Source organism: Chamaea fasciata, unplaced genomic scaffold (genome assembly GCF_029207755.1).
Source record: "Chamaea fasciata isolate MVZ Bird 193981 ecotype frontalis unplaced genomic scaffold, bChaFas1.0.hap1 SCAF_7, whole genome shotgun sequence".
Taxonomy (NCBI): domain Eukaryota; kingdom Metazoa; phylum Chordata; class Aves; order Passeriformes; family Sylviidae; genus Chamaea; species Chamaea fasciata.
Genome location: NW_027094092.1, coordinates 11445999 through 11460485, shown reverse-complemented (window position 1 = coordinate 11460485; position 14487 = coordinate 11445999). Strand labels below are relative to the sequence as shown.

Below are 14487 nucleotides of genomic sequence, written 5' to 3'. Positions count from 1 at the left end.
GATCATCTTCTTTCCATATGTCCAAAAATCACCAACACTTTGTTGCTTTAGACTAGTTTTATGTCTTCATGCATGTGACACCACACTCCACAAGCAGACTGGATCAGGTTTTAACTGGAGTAGCCCTCAAAAAATTCCTCACAATCACTGTTTTAAGGACATGCTCAAGATCACAGGATACTGTAAACAAAGTAAGTTCACATCAGTTTAGTTGTGATATTGTTTGTGATCAGTAACACACAGCTGTAAAAGGAAAGCCACTCTTAGAACAGTATGTATCAAATCAAATAGATTTGATTTGTTTAAGCCTGAAATACAGGAACAGTATGATGTGTAGACACCCATCATTCAGACAGTATGAAACAAATTGTGGAGTGACTGTACCAGGAATGGCTCCTTGGAAATGCTGCCTAACTCTTCCTCACAATCAGCAAAGGTGCCCATTTCCATTCCTTAGCACTGGGATTGCAAGCTCAAATCAGGTGTATGTGCCAAATCATGAGGAGCTGATTCTACTGCAAACTGCCAACACGAAAATCTTGCTGCAGGGTAGGCTGCAATGCAAGTTGTAGCAGCTTTTACAAATACCAGGGATGTTTTCTGCTGCCTGACAAAGCCTGCTGCCTCAGCCTGCTCATCACAAAGAAATACACTGTCTGCTTCCCAATTAATCACCATCTTTGTTTAGGCAAGAGGAGCCACAATGGAAGGACAAGATTCTGTTCCTAATTAAGCCAGTGCATTCCATTTAAATAACGAGTTTGTACTAGCACAACAGAGAGCAAAGCTCAGCCAGAAGAGAGTTGTTCGTTTGTTGGAATTATCTCAATATTTTTCTCTGGGAGAGTTCAGAAGCTTGAACAGAGGATAGAGAAGTCACAGATCCATGGCTCCCTGTTACATTCCCACAGAAAAAGCATTGTCAGATCTCTTCCCTGTTATGCCAATCACCCTTTCAGATGTTGCCTCTGCAGAAGAAAATGCATGTGCCTTTAAAACACCTTGCAAGTCACTTATACAAGGAACCCTTTATATTTCATACTATACATTACAGGCCCACACCATTGAAGTCAGTGGTATTACATTTAGGGAAAATACCATTTAATGCAAGAATAACAAAGGCACTGTAAAGCTAACCCTAAGGAGTGTAAAATAACCCTAAAGGGGAGTTTTTTTTGCTCTCTGCTTTCACTAACTGGGACAAATTCTATTCCTATCTTCAGTAATGTATCCCCTGTATATGCTTGCCCAGCTGAGTAGAGCTACTGTATTCTTACATAGAGGCATGCAGAGAACCAAATTTGACACAATGAATGGCTGGCCAGCCCCAAGCTGCAAAAGCCTTTTATTCAATCCTGCCATTTTCCAGTAAGGCACATGTCTAATGCCAAGCTTCTAGCTACTTGAGTCAGGAATAAAAAGAAATGGCATCTATTGTATGTGTGCACACACACACACACACACACACAAAAGTTTTACATGATGTGCTTTTCTCTGAAGGCCAGTTAAAAGGTATTTATTACCAAAGAGGCCATTTAAATGCTGCTGGTCACTCCTACCGTGGCCAGGACCAGCAGTAACAAGGTTTGAAATAACAAGCAGCTGCTGAAGTGCTCAGGCACAGACAGCATGGGAAACTCACACTTGCCTGTTATCACTGTGATAAAGCCCAGCAACGCTGCAGTCTCTGAACTGCACCAGGCCAGGCACACGGGGACATTTGTGTTGGCTGTTTTTCTTACACACAACTTATTAATAAACACATAATAATAAATACATAACCTTAAATTGGTTTATAATCATCAATGGAAACTAGCATTAGCATGTCCACAGTGGTCCAGCTCATGCTCCACTCATTTTGAGGGTTTGCCACCCTACACCCCTGCAGGATCTGTTTGTTTCCTCCCGTTTTTCTTTTGCTGTTTTGATACTGGAGTGGTAAAGGGTAAGGCTTTGACTTCTAATGTTTGCAGTCGCTTTTTACCTCATTTCCAGCTCCAGGCAGGAAGGTTTTGACTTTGATTGTCTTTCCAGGTGCAGGAAAAGGAGATTCCATCAGACTTCTCATAAATGGATAAACCAGGGCAGCAGATATTCCCCTTCTTCTTTCAACCTCATCCAGGATCTGGTCCATTAGTAAGACAAAAGTGAGAGAGAGACAGAACATGTCAGCATCGCACAGACTTTTAAGTATCCTTTGACCCACGTGTGCCTAAACACATGACAGATTGAAGTTTGCGTCCCTTCTGCCATGTATCTCTTCATTACCACCAATCCATGTTTTTTGGTTACAAAATGAAGCCTGTTTGTGAATGTAATTAACACAGAGGCAAGGAAGAATTAACGAATCTGGAAAAGAGGAAGAAGACTCAACATGACTAAATGGATCTATATATTGTTGGGATTATGCCTGAACAACAGGGTGAGCTGAAGGAGAGAAAGATGAAGACAAACCCCATGATCACAGCCCAAGTCAGCATCACATCTCAGTGGTACATCTTGAAATTTGTATCAAACTTTCTTCTACACTGAGCATCTCCCATTTCAATTGAAAGGGCAGGAGAAAGTAGCAGAGTAGCAAAGAAAGCAATGTTGTCACTGTGACAGCAGGGCAGAGCTCCTGAAAGGGTCCCAGCAGTGGCTGTCTGTGCTGAGCTGGAGACCACAAGCCACCCCTGAAGCACACCTAGCTGTTCACACTGGAGCCTGCATTGAGGTCATTTTCTCTTGATGAAACAGCAGGCAATCTAGTCTTGAAATAAGCAGATGGAACTTCTTAAGGATAGAGGAGAATATTATTTTCTTCTCTCTTTGGTCACATGGGGCAACATAAATTAGATCACAGCTAAGTTTTTCCACATTAGACAGAGCATATAGATGATAAAGCTAAAGAAGACAGAAAGCAAGGTTCAAAGCAGTTAGTGGTTTGACCTGCAATGGTGATCTTTTAACCACCACTGCAGGGCAAAAGGCCATACAAGAGTTAGTGGGCCTGAGCCAGGCATTTTCTCTTGTTTCTCTTGGAAATGATTTTCACTGAAGCAGAACATTAAAAGACACTTAAGCACAAGCTGGTGACCTGTAACGAGAGCTGGTGACACCAAATGCCAGCAGAGGCATTCACTGGTGCATACTTTCCCCTTCTTCCCTGTGACATAATGAAGGCCTAACTAAAGCAAAGCTGCCCCTGTGTACATAACTTGCATTCCAGTTCTTGGAAGTGGCAGATAACCATAAATGAGGACATGGGTTTCAGTCTTGATGTAATTTGCAGCACAGCCATCCTCAGCAAACAAAACCAGCTGCCCAAGTGGGAAGTAGCAATGAAGCAGGGCTGTGCCCCACGTCCCTTGGTGCTCCTGCACACTGCCAGCATTCAGTTGTGTTCCTGCAGCCCCAAGATGAGCTATTTGATGCTTTTTGTTGCTGGAGTTGGGGTCATGTGTGTGTCATATGCCTGGCTCCAAGGACCTTCACAATGCAAATAAAAGGAGCATTTAAACCAAATAAAAGTTGAGCAGAGATCCCACGAGATAAAATGGTCAGAAACATCTGTTGAAACCATGACCAAATGAACTGGCTGGAAATTAAAATATCTGTGGTTCTCAAGTCTGTCTCAGCAATAGGTATTAAAACAGTGAGTGAGAAGGAAAGGCCTTGTGCAAGACGAAATTAATGCAAGTTATCAGAAATAGGATGATAAAAATTTTAAACTAGAGGAATCTTTTTGCTTTTGTGATAAATAATATCCAAGATTTGATAACACAAATGAGCACATTTTTGTGATAAATAATATTCAAGATTTGATAACACATGGTCTTTAATTGTTTACAGTGTAAGGTAGAGACAGCTATTCATTGTATTGAGGGCCTGTTGTCTGACCTTATACCTCAGCTGCAGTGATACTTGGTTGTAAGAAAGATACTTAGGGGTTTTTTCCTTCTCCCAATTCTTCCTCTGAAAAATAAAGCTCTATCAAAATTAGATAAAAACTTACTAGAAAAAAAAAGAGCCTCCTGAGTTCTGCCCACACCATGAGTGTGGTGAGCTGGGTGATCCTCCCAGAACAGTGCATTCCATTTCACTCACAGATATCTGTGTTTAGATACGTATTGAGTCTAAGAGACACTGTTATAAACCCTTGATTTCAGAGCTTTATGAAGGACGTCAGAAGCAAAATTGCAATTAACTATTTGCAACCCAACTGCTGTTCTTCACACAAGGCTTTTGTTAAACAAAGTTTTATCTAGAAAAACTTGAAACCTGCTTTAAAGATAATATTCTGTATGAATATTAGATCATATGAACAATATAAATGCTATGATTTTTATTAACATCAGCGATTTACATGCTCTTTTTGACTTTATTCCTATGAAAATTAACAAGTAAAAGCTGTGAAAGTTCTGAGAGATTTCCTATATCTGAAGTGAAAACCTCTGGCAAATTAAAACACAATCAGTTAAAATTGGGCCAATTAAAAGATCATCTGTGCTTTATCCTAGATTCCTAGGGTGAAAAAAAAAAAAAAGTGCCACTAGTATTAAGTGTATAGAATTCACATATCAACTAATCTTTTTTCTCAATCTCATCATTCCACAGGGTGTTGGAGTAAAAGTGGTACTGGCCCATCATCCAAATTATGGATGCCAAGAATTACAGCTCAGCACAAAAAGGCTGGAGAAAACAATGGAAAAAACCTCAGTCAGCCAGATCATACAGACACCCAGATGTTTTCTGAATCAATTTCTGCCTCAGTCACAGAAGTAATAAGACATTCTTTGATGAACCAAATAATAGGGATGGAGTATCCAAAACAGCAACTGTAAAACAGTTATCTCCCATCAAAGGAAGGAATTCTTCCAGTCTGGTTCATCACTGCAGATGTGTCTCAGTAAACAATCAAATTAAAAAGCAATTAAAAAATATCTCCTTACCTTGGAAAATAAGTCAAAGCACCCCAGGCGGCTGATGACACAGTAAACTTCAGGTAGGCGTGGGCCTTTTCCATTGGGCTGATAACAGGAAAGAGGAGATGGGAATTACATATTCATGTGGAGCCATGAGGAAATGCACTTCTCTTTCTGACCACACAGTTGGCCATCATGTGACATCTCTCACTATCTGCTTCTCCAACAAATAGCTGCTCTTGGAAAAGCATCATATTTCTTCCATAAGTCAGGAAACCGAAAAGCACAGCTAGAGCTTATCCTCTGGAAATCACAGTGTGTCGGAGCTGTATGCCAGCACCCCTCCAGCTTACAGCCACAAAAGCACATGGAATCAGGGCTGTAACTCATGTCCCTGCTATCTCTGTCCCCTGCTCCTGCTGCAGCACCAGGAGTGGGGCACCCTCCAACACTAAGGGAGGCTATGATGGCTTTAGGTCCCCACTCCCTCTACTCCACGGTGTTCAAAGAGAGTTCAACCTTCAGAAAGCGAGTTCATCACCTAAACAAAGGCAGGCTGCATGAGTAAATCATTAACTTCCTCAGACCAACTTATGATAAACATGAAACTCATGTAACTTAAACAGTGGCAAGTATGAATCAATGATACACATCCCTCTTACCCCCTCCCCAAGAGAAACTGTAAAGTCCATCCTCTATAACCATCCTCTACAAGATTTGTCCTGGGGAAGCAAATGGTACTCCCTCAGCACACTGGACTCTGCTACCCTGCCTGCTCCTCTTATCTTTGTGTCTTTGTTGGACTCTACTGGTACAGTGATCAACTTCCCCGTGGAAGTGTTTGAAATTCACATGCCACAGAGATGACAATCAAGAGAAACTGAGGGGCAGCTGTGCTTTTTAAACCTGAATATTGCACTCTAGACTTGGACAGTCAGCAGGTGCCTGCCTGTTACAATAAAGACCACAAAAAAAATACCACAGCTAAGTGAATACAGATGAGTCTATTTCGGGATCCAAACCTGCTCACTACACGTCACATCTCTGAAAAAGCAGAGCCCTTTTTTGTCCATATTAGGTATAAAATCCTTTCTAAAGGCACTGAGTGATTATATCAAGCATGTGGGATTTTGGTTAAAATCATTGTGTCAAATCTGCAGGAATGCCGAAGCCATGCCAGGAGCCTTGGAGAGCTCCCAACCAAGAGCTGTCTCACTGAGTGCCAGTAAAAACATCACATTCCTGGGTCATCTATAAGACCAGAAACAATAACTGCTTAACACTTACTCCAAGTTTTTCCTTTATGAAATGTCATTGCTTTCAAATGTCTTAAAGGATTCATGTCTATGGGAGCTGGGATCCTTCCCTCCCTGCTCTCCCTGTGTAGGACATCCTTTTTTGTAATTTCAGAGGCCTTTCCCTGCAAACAGCACAGCCTCACAGATGCACACACATCAGCTGTAAGAGCAGCAAGCAAAAGCCTTAAGCAGAGCCATTCTGAGGGGCAGAACTTCTCAAATTTATCGCACTGGCAACCCTTCAAATAACCTCCCCTCTCAGCCATCAGTTTACACCTCACTTTAGATTGATCTAAAACATCCATTGTGCTTTAGTTTGCTTCTTTCCCAGGAAAAAACATCCTATGGGACATGACACTCCTGCCTGGACTCATCTCTCATCACTAGGGGAGACTCAGGCCCTGGATCTGCCCATCAGCACCAGTGTAACCTCCTCTCTTTCCAAAAGGGAGCTCTCCCAAGTTGCAGGCTGTGCTCTGCAAGGTAGCTACGCAGTCTTGGAGTCATGTCCTCCACCCAAGGCTCACTCCTGCACACAAAGAATAGGTCCAGATCAGGAAAGCAAAAAAGTAGCTCAGCTGAGAGGCACCCAAGTGACTCTGCCTCGGTGCACTGCACTGCTCCTGAAAGAAGAGAGATGGAGGGGATGATGTTTTGGGTTTGATTTGCTTTCGATTTGTTTTTGTGGAGCCCAGGATATTTTCAGCCTTAGTCCAGTATCACAAAATGAAAATGCTAATGAGTTTTGATGATAACAAGAAAGTTTCCCAAAATAATGAACATAAACTGACAGGAACTTGGCTGAGATGGAGAAGCCAAGCTCTGCATCTGGGCTGGTCCACACGTGGCTCAGGACAATCTTTTTTATAGTGAATTTAATCTGAATATTACTGACTAAAGCCCACTTCAAAATCTTTGGCAGGAGAAACAAGAGGCTTTTGCTCCAGAAACCAAGCCTGCCATTTTTCTCTTTCAAATCCCACCTCCCTGTCCATGTGCTTGGATTCTATAGATACTTCAGAGATCTCCTCCCAGTCTGACCTGTGTGAAGGAAGTGGCCTTTGCAAAGCACATGCACTAGCCAGCATACCCAGAAACAGAGATATTCCTTAGTGGTGCCAGGAATCAGAACAATTCAAACACTGGGAGGCTAAAATGAATAGTCAGTCACAAGCCAGTTTCTATGGAGGCTCTTGATTCCTTGTTAGGGCCAATCCAAATCCTGCCCATGAGAAAACTGTGGGTGTAAATCCAAATGCACTTTTTAAAGACTTCTTGTTCTGTGAAGCATGAACTTTGGGTGCCAGAGCATTCAGGGTACACAGGCTGTCAAACTGCTTGGGCAAGGGCAGGATGGAAGGGAGCAAGGAGAAAAAAGGGTTTTCCAATAAGCTTTTTGCAGTTCCAAAAACAGTCTGCATCCCACAGAGGTTGCTTTCACACCGTAATGAATGTCCTTCTGCCCCCAGCAAATGCAGGTTGTCAGGTTGGTCCCACCTAATAACTGCTTTCCATGTGTTCAGGTACATACTTCACATTCAGACATCTGCTCCTCCATGGGCTCCTGGGGCTGACTTGTCTGAGCCTAGAAAAGTGTTGGAGGATCAAGTTTTATGTGAGAGGGAAGAGAGGTGTAGGACGAAACAGCCCCTGCAAGGGTGCCCAAATCATCTCTGCTGCTGACGTGTACACTCACTAGAAAAGCTGTTGCAGGATTGCCTTGTAGGTATCAAGATGTAACTGGAAAATTTCATGCTATCTATGGAAATGCAGATTGTCTGCTGTGGGACAATAGGTTACATTCCATTCTAATCCTGTTCCAAAATGAAACAAAACAATATAAATACATTTAAAGGGGATACTGTACAGGATTTGTAGAACAAACAAAACATAATTGTCACTGTATCCCTTGAGGTAGTTTTGGCACACGGACCCCAGAAAAGGTCTGGAAGAATCTGAGATCTGAAGGAAAAAAAAGTGGAACAGTTTGTTCATATCACAACACGCCAAAGGGGAGCAAGGCTGACAAAACACAATTGTTTCCTAAATGCAGGAATATGCACACCAGACCCTGCAGAAGAGCAGCCAGCCATCCTCCCAGGATCAGGCTGCCTGGCCCAGCCAGCCATGGAGCTTTTGCCAACAAGGCTGCCAAATGCACCAGAAGGTGTGAGACACCTCTTGCTGGGTATTACAAGAGCATCCCTCACCAGGACAGCTGGGGAACATTTTCTAAGGAATTAGCCTCACAGCAGTTGGCTTGGCTTAAAGTGAAGCAGTTTATAAGGATTTTAGGGGGGGGTTCCTGGTTCTGTGTTACAGTGTGGCCTTGACTTTCTCTTACATAATATCTGCTAAGAACCACATGCAGTTCCCAAGTTATGATTATTGCATTTCATAGAATTTGCAGGTCAGGAATGGAACTAATTGAAGGAGGTGCTGTGCCCTCCTGGACATCAGAGCCATCCAGGCATAAGTTTCCAAAACCTGCTCAGGAAATTGGACCTGCAAACACAAAAATCTGGTGCTGGTATATAAAGAATGCCTGCAGGATTTACCTGTTCCTTGCTGCTTGTACAAAATCTGTGTTTTCTGTAAAGAGATAAATCACACTGAGGCACACACCAGTGAGGCTGTCCCACCATGCACCAACCTTTGCAGGGGACATGAAATTCTTACACTTTGTGAGCACAGCCAAGTTCTATGGAAAAGGCACTTCAGGTAACCACGCAGGTTCCACATTTCTCCCAGCAGGACAAAAGGAGGTGGCAGCACCCAAATAAAAAAAGATATCTGATATTTTTGCCTTTTCCACAGGTAAAGGAAATGCTGAGATGTTTCTCTGCAGCTTTCCAAATCCCCTCTCTTTCTAAGCCCTAGTTTTGATCTCAGAAGGGCATGGCTGGATTTGCCCCACAAAGGGCAAAGCTGGTGAAGTGCCCTGGCATCACTTCTTCCTTTCCTTGGCTGAGTAGGTTGTACCAGTGGGATGAGATATGTCAGCTTCTCTGTGCCAGGGGATCACCCAAAGTGGCAGCAGCAGATCTGCTTTATAACTGGCTATATAATTATTAGATGGATTCAGCAAAGCATTATGTATTTTCCATTTTTCTTTCTGCTTTTTGATTGATTTTTGTCTTATCCAGTGGAGGATAAAAATGTCCAATGCTGTCTCAAAACACCATTATACAGAAGGGTGCACTATTGATTTAATTCTTTTCCTGGTATTTCCTAATATACTCAGTCATCTTTTGCACCAGCTGAAAGTCAGTCTTCTATTTTTATGTTGCCCTTAATGTAGGGTAAATTGCACTGAGCTTTAAATGAGTCAGAAAAGCCTATGTTAATGTTTCATTGAAAAACTGATTCAACATTCCTGTCCATAAATCTCTTTTATCGTCACCAGTTATTTCAGTCTCAGCATAATCCAGGACCAACCATTTGGCATTTCACAAAGGCAAGCTCTGTGCATGATTACAAATTTACTGACAATCTCAGAAATAAGTCTTAAACCACCTTTACCTGGTAGAGTGAAAACATTCCATAGTTTAATTCTAACCAACATTTTCTGAGGTCTTGTTATTTTTTCCCCTCAAATAGACCTTATTATCCTTTTACATGACAACTCATTAAAAACAAATTGAATTGCACTACTGTCCTACATCATGTCATGCTTATTTACACCAACAAATTCTAGGTGCTTTCCTTGTTCATCCCTGAGTAACCCCCTGGCCAGCCGTAGGTTTACTGCAGCACAAGCCTTCAGTGACATTTCCTGTCCACACATCAACCTTGTTGTGGCCCACTGTGACACACTGCTTTATCCAGAGGGAGTCCCTGTGATGCTACCAATTGCAAACACCACCCTCAGAACTGATAAACAAGTTTTCTGTTATGTTAGCCTAATGAAACTTCTCACAAACAGGGAACCACACACAGCAACACCTCCCAGCCAGAACATCTGCTGTCTGCACGCCAAGGGCTCTGCCATGGACAGACAGCAGGGCAAGCGCAGGGTCAGGCACAAGCAGAGCGCAGGACAGAGGGTGCTGTGCCAATGACAGGGAGTTGCTCTGCTGGAAGCTACTGAAGCCAGGTGTTCCCTCCCTGAAAAGGTGGGGAATCATGCCAGAAATGGAAGGGAGGGGAAAGTGCCAGTGTGCCTTATTCCTGGAGGGGGGCAGAGGGGGGGGGGCGCTATCTACAAACTGCTGCAGACATTTATTTGGCACATAGAGTCAGCCAAAGACTCCTGCAGCATCCGATCTCCACATAAGCTCCCCAGCCCGGTGTGGGCAACAGCCATGAGAACATGACAGGAGCCGTGGCTCCCCACCCAGCCACTCACAAACAGCTCCAAACCTTTCCAAGAGGTGCAAGGTCAGTGCAGGGACAACCGGCTGCTTTCTGCTTTGCTGCCATCCCATCTGGTGTGGACACCAGAATCCCTGTTTCCATTGTGCTCCATCTCCCTTAACACGCTCTGGAAGCCTCTGTGCAGACTCTTCCCCATTGATACAGACACACTGCTGTGCTCTCAGTTTATCAAGTGTCCAGGGAGTTCCCAGGTGATGAGACAACACTGTAGGCTTCTCACCTCACCTGCTAACCACTCCTGCTCATGAGGATTGAAAATTGTGTGAGAAATCAGACTTCCCACTGCTGGCACCAGCTTGCTGCATGGCTCTGAGCTGCAGACTGGTGACACAGTGCTGACAGAGTCCTTTGAGATGTAAGCAGCTGCCCAAGAGATAAACACTACTCACAAATGTTTAGAAATACCAGCTTTGCCTTTGTTTCCAGTGTTGCAGTATTTCTGATTGTGCTTGAAAGTACATAACATAAAGAATTTATTAAGTAAGTGCTCACACAAGAAACTTTCCACATTCTCAGAAATTTGCTACAAACCTTAGGATCTATCTGAAATGGCCGTTACTAATTCTTATTTTAACTTGATCTCCTTACATTTCCAAATTTCAGAGGGAGAAAGCCCTGCTTCCTTTAAAAACCATGAGAGACACCCTCAATACAGACAGTAGTTTTGAGGTCCTTTTTAAGAAAGCTCTGCCCTTTGAGGTGAGGGTGATGTACTTACCAAGAGCCTCCTGCAGTACCCGAACCGCCGGCTCCCATCCTCCCCAGTCAGCATGAAAGAGAAGGTCTCACTAGGAGAAAGTGAATTGTCCAGAGCTTAGATCAGAACTACAGCAGGGCTACAAGGCAGATCACTTAGGAAGGGACACTCATCAGGTGAGAGATGCTACCCACAGGAAGGTCTTCATCATTAGGACATGCTCTGTGGAAAAATTCTGTCAGCAGTATGGTTAAGGACAACCCAGCTATCTTATCAGAAGAGATGGGTGCTGAGTGTCAGGGACTGCAGAAGAACCATGAGAATCAAATTTTGCTAGCAATATTCCAGTGCTCCTTTAACCTTTAGTTCAATCCTGTCTTTGGACTGAGCTTTGCTCCTAAAGGGAGAACCTTACATATTCTCTGAGAGCAGAGAAATCACTTTCTAATCCAGAAACAAAATCCAACTCATTTTATGTCTCTGTCTAGGATAAATACCATTTGTGAGAGAGCAGTAAAATAACAGTTTAAGGCTGTAATTACAGCACAGGTAAAGGGATGGGTCTGTGAATTTGTGCCTGGGCTGTGAAACACTCCTGACTGCTTTGCAAGTTTTAAATGGCATCATATAAAACATTTCCTTGTGCTGAAATGCCAGGTTTGTATTATTACAGATGTCTCTGGGGGGACTTTATGGTGGCCTTTCAATACATAAAAGGGGCTTCTAAGAAGGATGGGAATGGACTTTTTAACAGGGTCTGTAGCAATAGGACAAGGGGTAATGGTTTTAAACTAAAACTGGGTAGATTCAGACCAGCTAAAAGGAAGAAATGTTTTACATTGAGGGTGCTAAAACACTGGGACACGTCATCCAGAGAGGTGGTGAATGCCCTGTCCCTGGAAGCATTCAAGGTGAAGCTGGACAGGGCTCTGATCAACCTGACTGATTTGGAGATCTCCCTGCTCATGGCAAAAAGGTTGGACTAGATGACATTTAAAGGTCCCCTCCAACCCAATCATTCCATGATTCCATCCCTTCTGCCTGTCCTGTTACTCTACACCTTTGGATCACGCAGTTCTCACATATCAATGCAGGCAAAAAAAATTGTAATTTTTTTTAAGGTCACTTTGAATGAAACAGAAAATGCAAGCCTGGCTCTCCTTTTCCTTGCCCTTTTCCTGCAGTCATTCATCTCCAAAGGAAGGAAGAGAGGGCTCCTCTCCTGGGACAGAGCACAGCTCTGTGAAAGTTCTCAGACAGCAATGTTTTGAGCCAAATGAAGGGGCAACCTGCAATGTTAGACAAGCAGTCTGAGGTGAATGACTAGGGCAGGGGGAGGGCAGGGCCTCATCCTTTTTAAGATTTATTTTAAATACTTCCGTTTATTCTTTTGAGTTTAGCACTGGGTGGAACCTTCAAGCCTCTTCCCCTCAGCCACACAGGCCTGTGAGGCAGGCAGAATAGGGAAGAAAAAGAACACAGAACTTCAAAAGAAAGAAAAATTAAATACAGCTGCTTGATCACAAAGTGGCCAAGACTCAAACTGCTGCTTCCTTAATTGGGCATCGACGAGGCTGAGGCTGTTCCAGTGCACTCCAGCATCATTCCAGCATCCCTCCATCATGCAGAGGAGCTCGGGAGCACTCACCTGTTGTACTCAGAGACGGGGAGCCAGTCCTTGGCATCAGGGAAGCAGAACTGTGGGATAGCCTTGAGACGCTCCTCCGCCTCCCGCATCTGCTTGGTTGGCCTCTCCAGCTGCCGGGAGAAGAGCGAGGTTCAGTCAGTCCCTGGAGTGTCCCTTCCCAGCTCTGCTCAGGGGCAGGGTCACTGGGCAGCTCTCAGAGCCAGGGCCCATCAGATTGTCCTGTATTTGTGCTTGGCAGAGTGAGGCACGACTCCAGGACACGTACAAAAGAAATAATCACTGCTGGGGTTTTACATTTTTTGAATTGTCTGAAACTCCCTTAGTTGTACAACGGCCACTTAAAACACAGCCCTAGCTCAAATACCTTTCTGCTGCAAGAGCACAAGAGAAATGCCAGAGATCAGCAAAAGTCTTTCCATTGACTTCAGCGAGTTTTGGAACAAATCCTAATATAGCCAAAATGAGTTAAAAGTGAAATATTTAGAAACTGAATTAAACGCTCTTTAAAGCATGCACCATCAGGCCAAATTCTCCAGCTCTGGAGAAGATAAATTTGAAAACAGGGGAAGTTTTCACTACCTTCTCTATGGTCTTTGCTTTGTAACAGATTGCTTTGGAAAAATTCTGACAGCTCTATTTAAGAACTGGATTTCTATTCATTTTTCTATTTATTCACCTTACTGATCTTAGAATGAGCTGTACATAGGAATTTTTCTTTTACCTTGGGAAACTGGTATGTCACTTCTGGGAGGTAAGTGTTTTTAGAAGGCTTCTTTTTCAGAGACACTACCACAAAATACTCAAATAACTCCCGCTCCTGCCACTCAATCAGCTCCAGTTCCAGGGTTCGATAACTTGGAGCCCTCTTCAGCATGGACTGGATGTGCACAAGGCGCTGGGTATGAGCTGGCATTTAAAAAGAAAAAGGAATAAAAAGAAGAGACAGATCATTACCTGAGACTATAATATGCTTGTGTAAGCCACAGACATTCACAAAGGACTTTGAATTTGCCAGAGTATTATTCCAAGCATTCCCTCCTTTCAAAAGCAAACCTTCTAGTTAGCAAACCTTCTGTAGTCTCCCTCACTAATTGCACCCATAAATCAAAACTCTCTCCAAGTACTGAAGTTGTGCAACACTCAGTCACTGAAATAATTTGCATTTCATACCTGCTACCTTGCCAAAGGTCTGGCTTTTCTTCACACATAAGACTGGATTATAAGCTTATGTGGTTGTGCAAATGCACTGGGGCCTCCAGGGTGACACATCTAAGGCCTGGCTTACCCGGGTGAAAGACAATTTTGTGCCCGGTCCCTACACAGCACAGCTTTTTGCTACAAACCACATAAGGCAAGCCACGGAATAATCTCCAGGGAAGGGGAGGAAAGGAAAGATGTGCCAATTGCCTCCTGTGGGTTGCTTTGTTAGTGCTAATTCAGTTGAGGGATGATCTTGAAGACAAAGATGTGCCTCGATCCAGTGACTTGGTCCTTGATACCTATGGAGGACTGGCCATTAACATCACTACCAGTGCTGGTACACCAAAAAAAAAAAAAAAC

General features: G+C 43.4%; 1 protein-coding gene across 7 annotated transcripts in view; it reads right to left on the bottom strand.

Moving 5' to 3' along the window:
- DENND2B (DENN domain containing 2B) overlaps positions 1-14487 on the bottom strand; it is a 152970-nt gene that overhangs the window by 22346 nt on the left and 116137 nt on the right. For all 7 annotated transcript variants that reach the window (XR_010721849.1, XM_066187560.1, XM_066187558.1 and 4 more), the window contains 5 exons: positions 13649-13833; positions 12928-13037; positions 11301-11370; positions 4935-5012; positions 1985-2125 (listed from right to left, as the gene is read on the bottom strand). Coding sequence is in view for 6 of the 7 variants with exons in the window: in XM_066187560.1 (XP_066043657.1) it covers positions 1985-2125; positions 4935-5012; positions 11301-11370; positions 12928-13037; positions 13649-13833 (584 nt within the window). In the remaining variant the exon portion in view is untranslated. The remainder of the gene's footprint in view (positions 1-1984; positions 2126-4934; positions 5013-11300; positions 11371-12927; positions 13038-13648; positions 13834-14487) is intronic.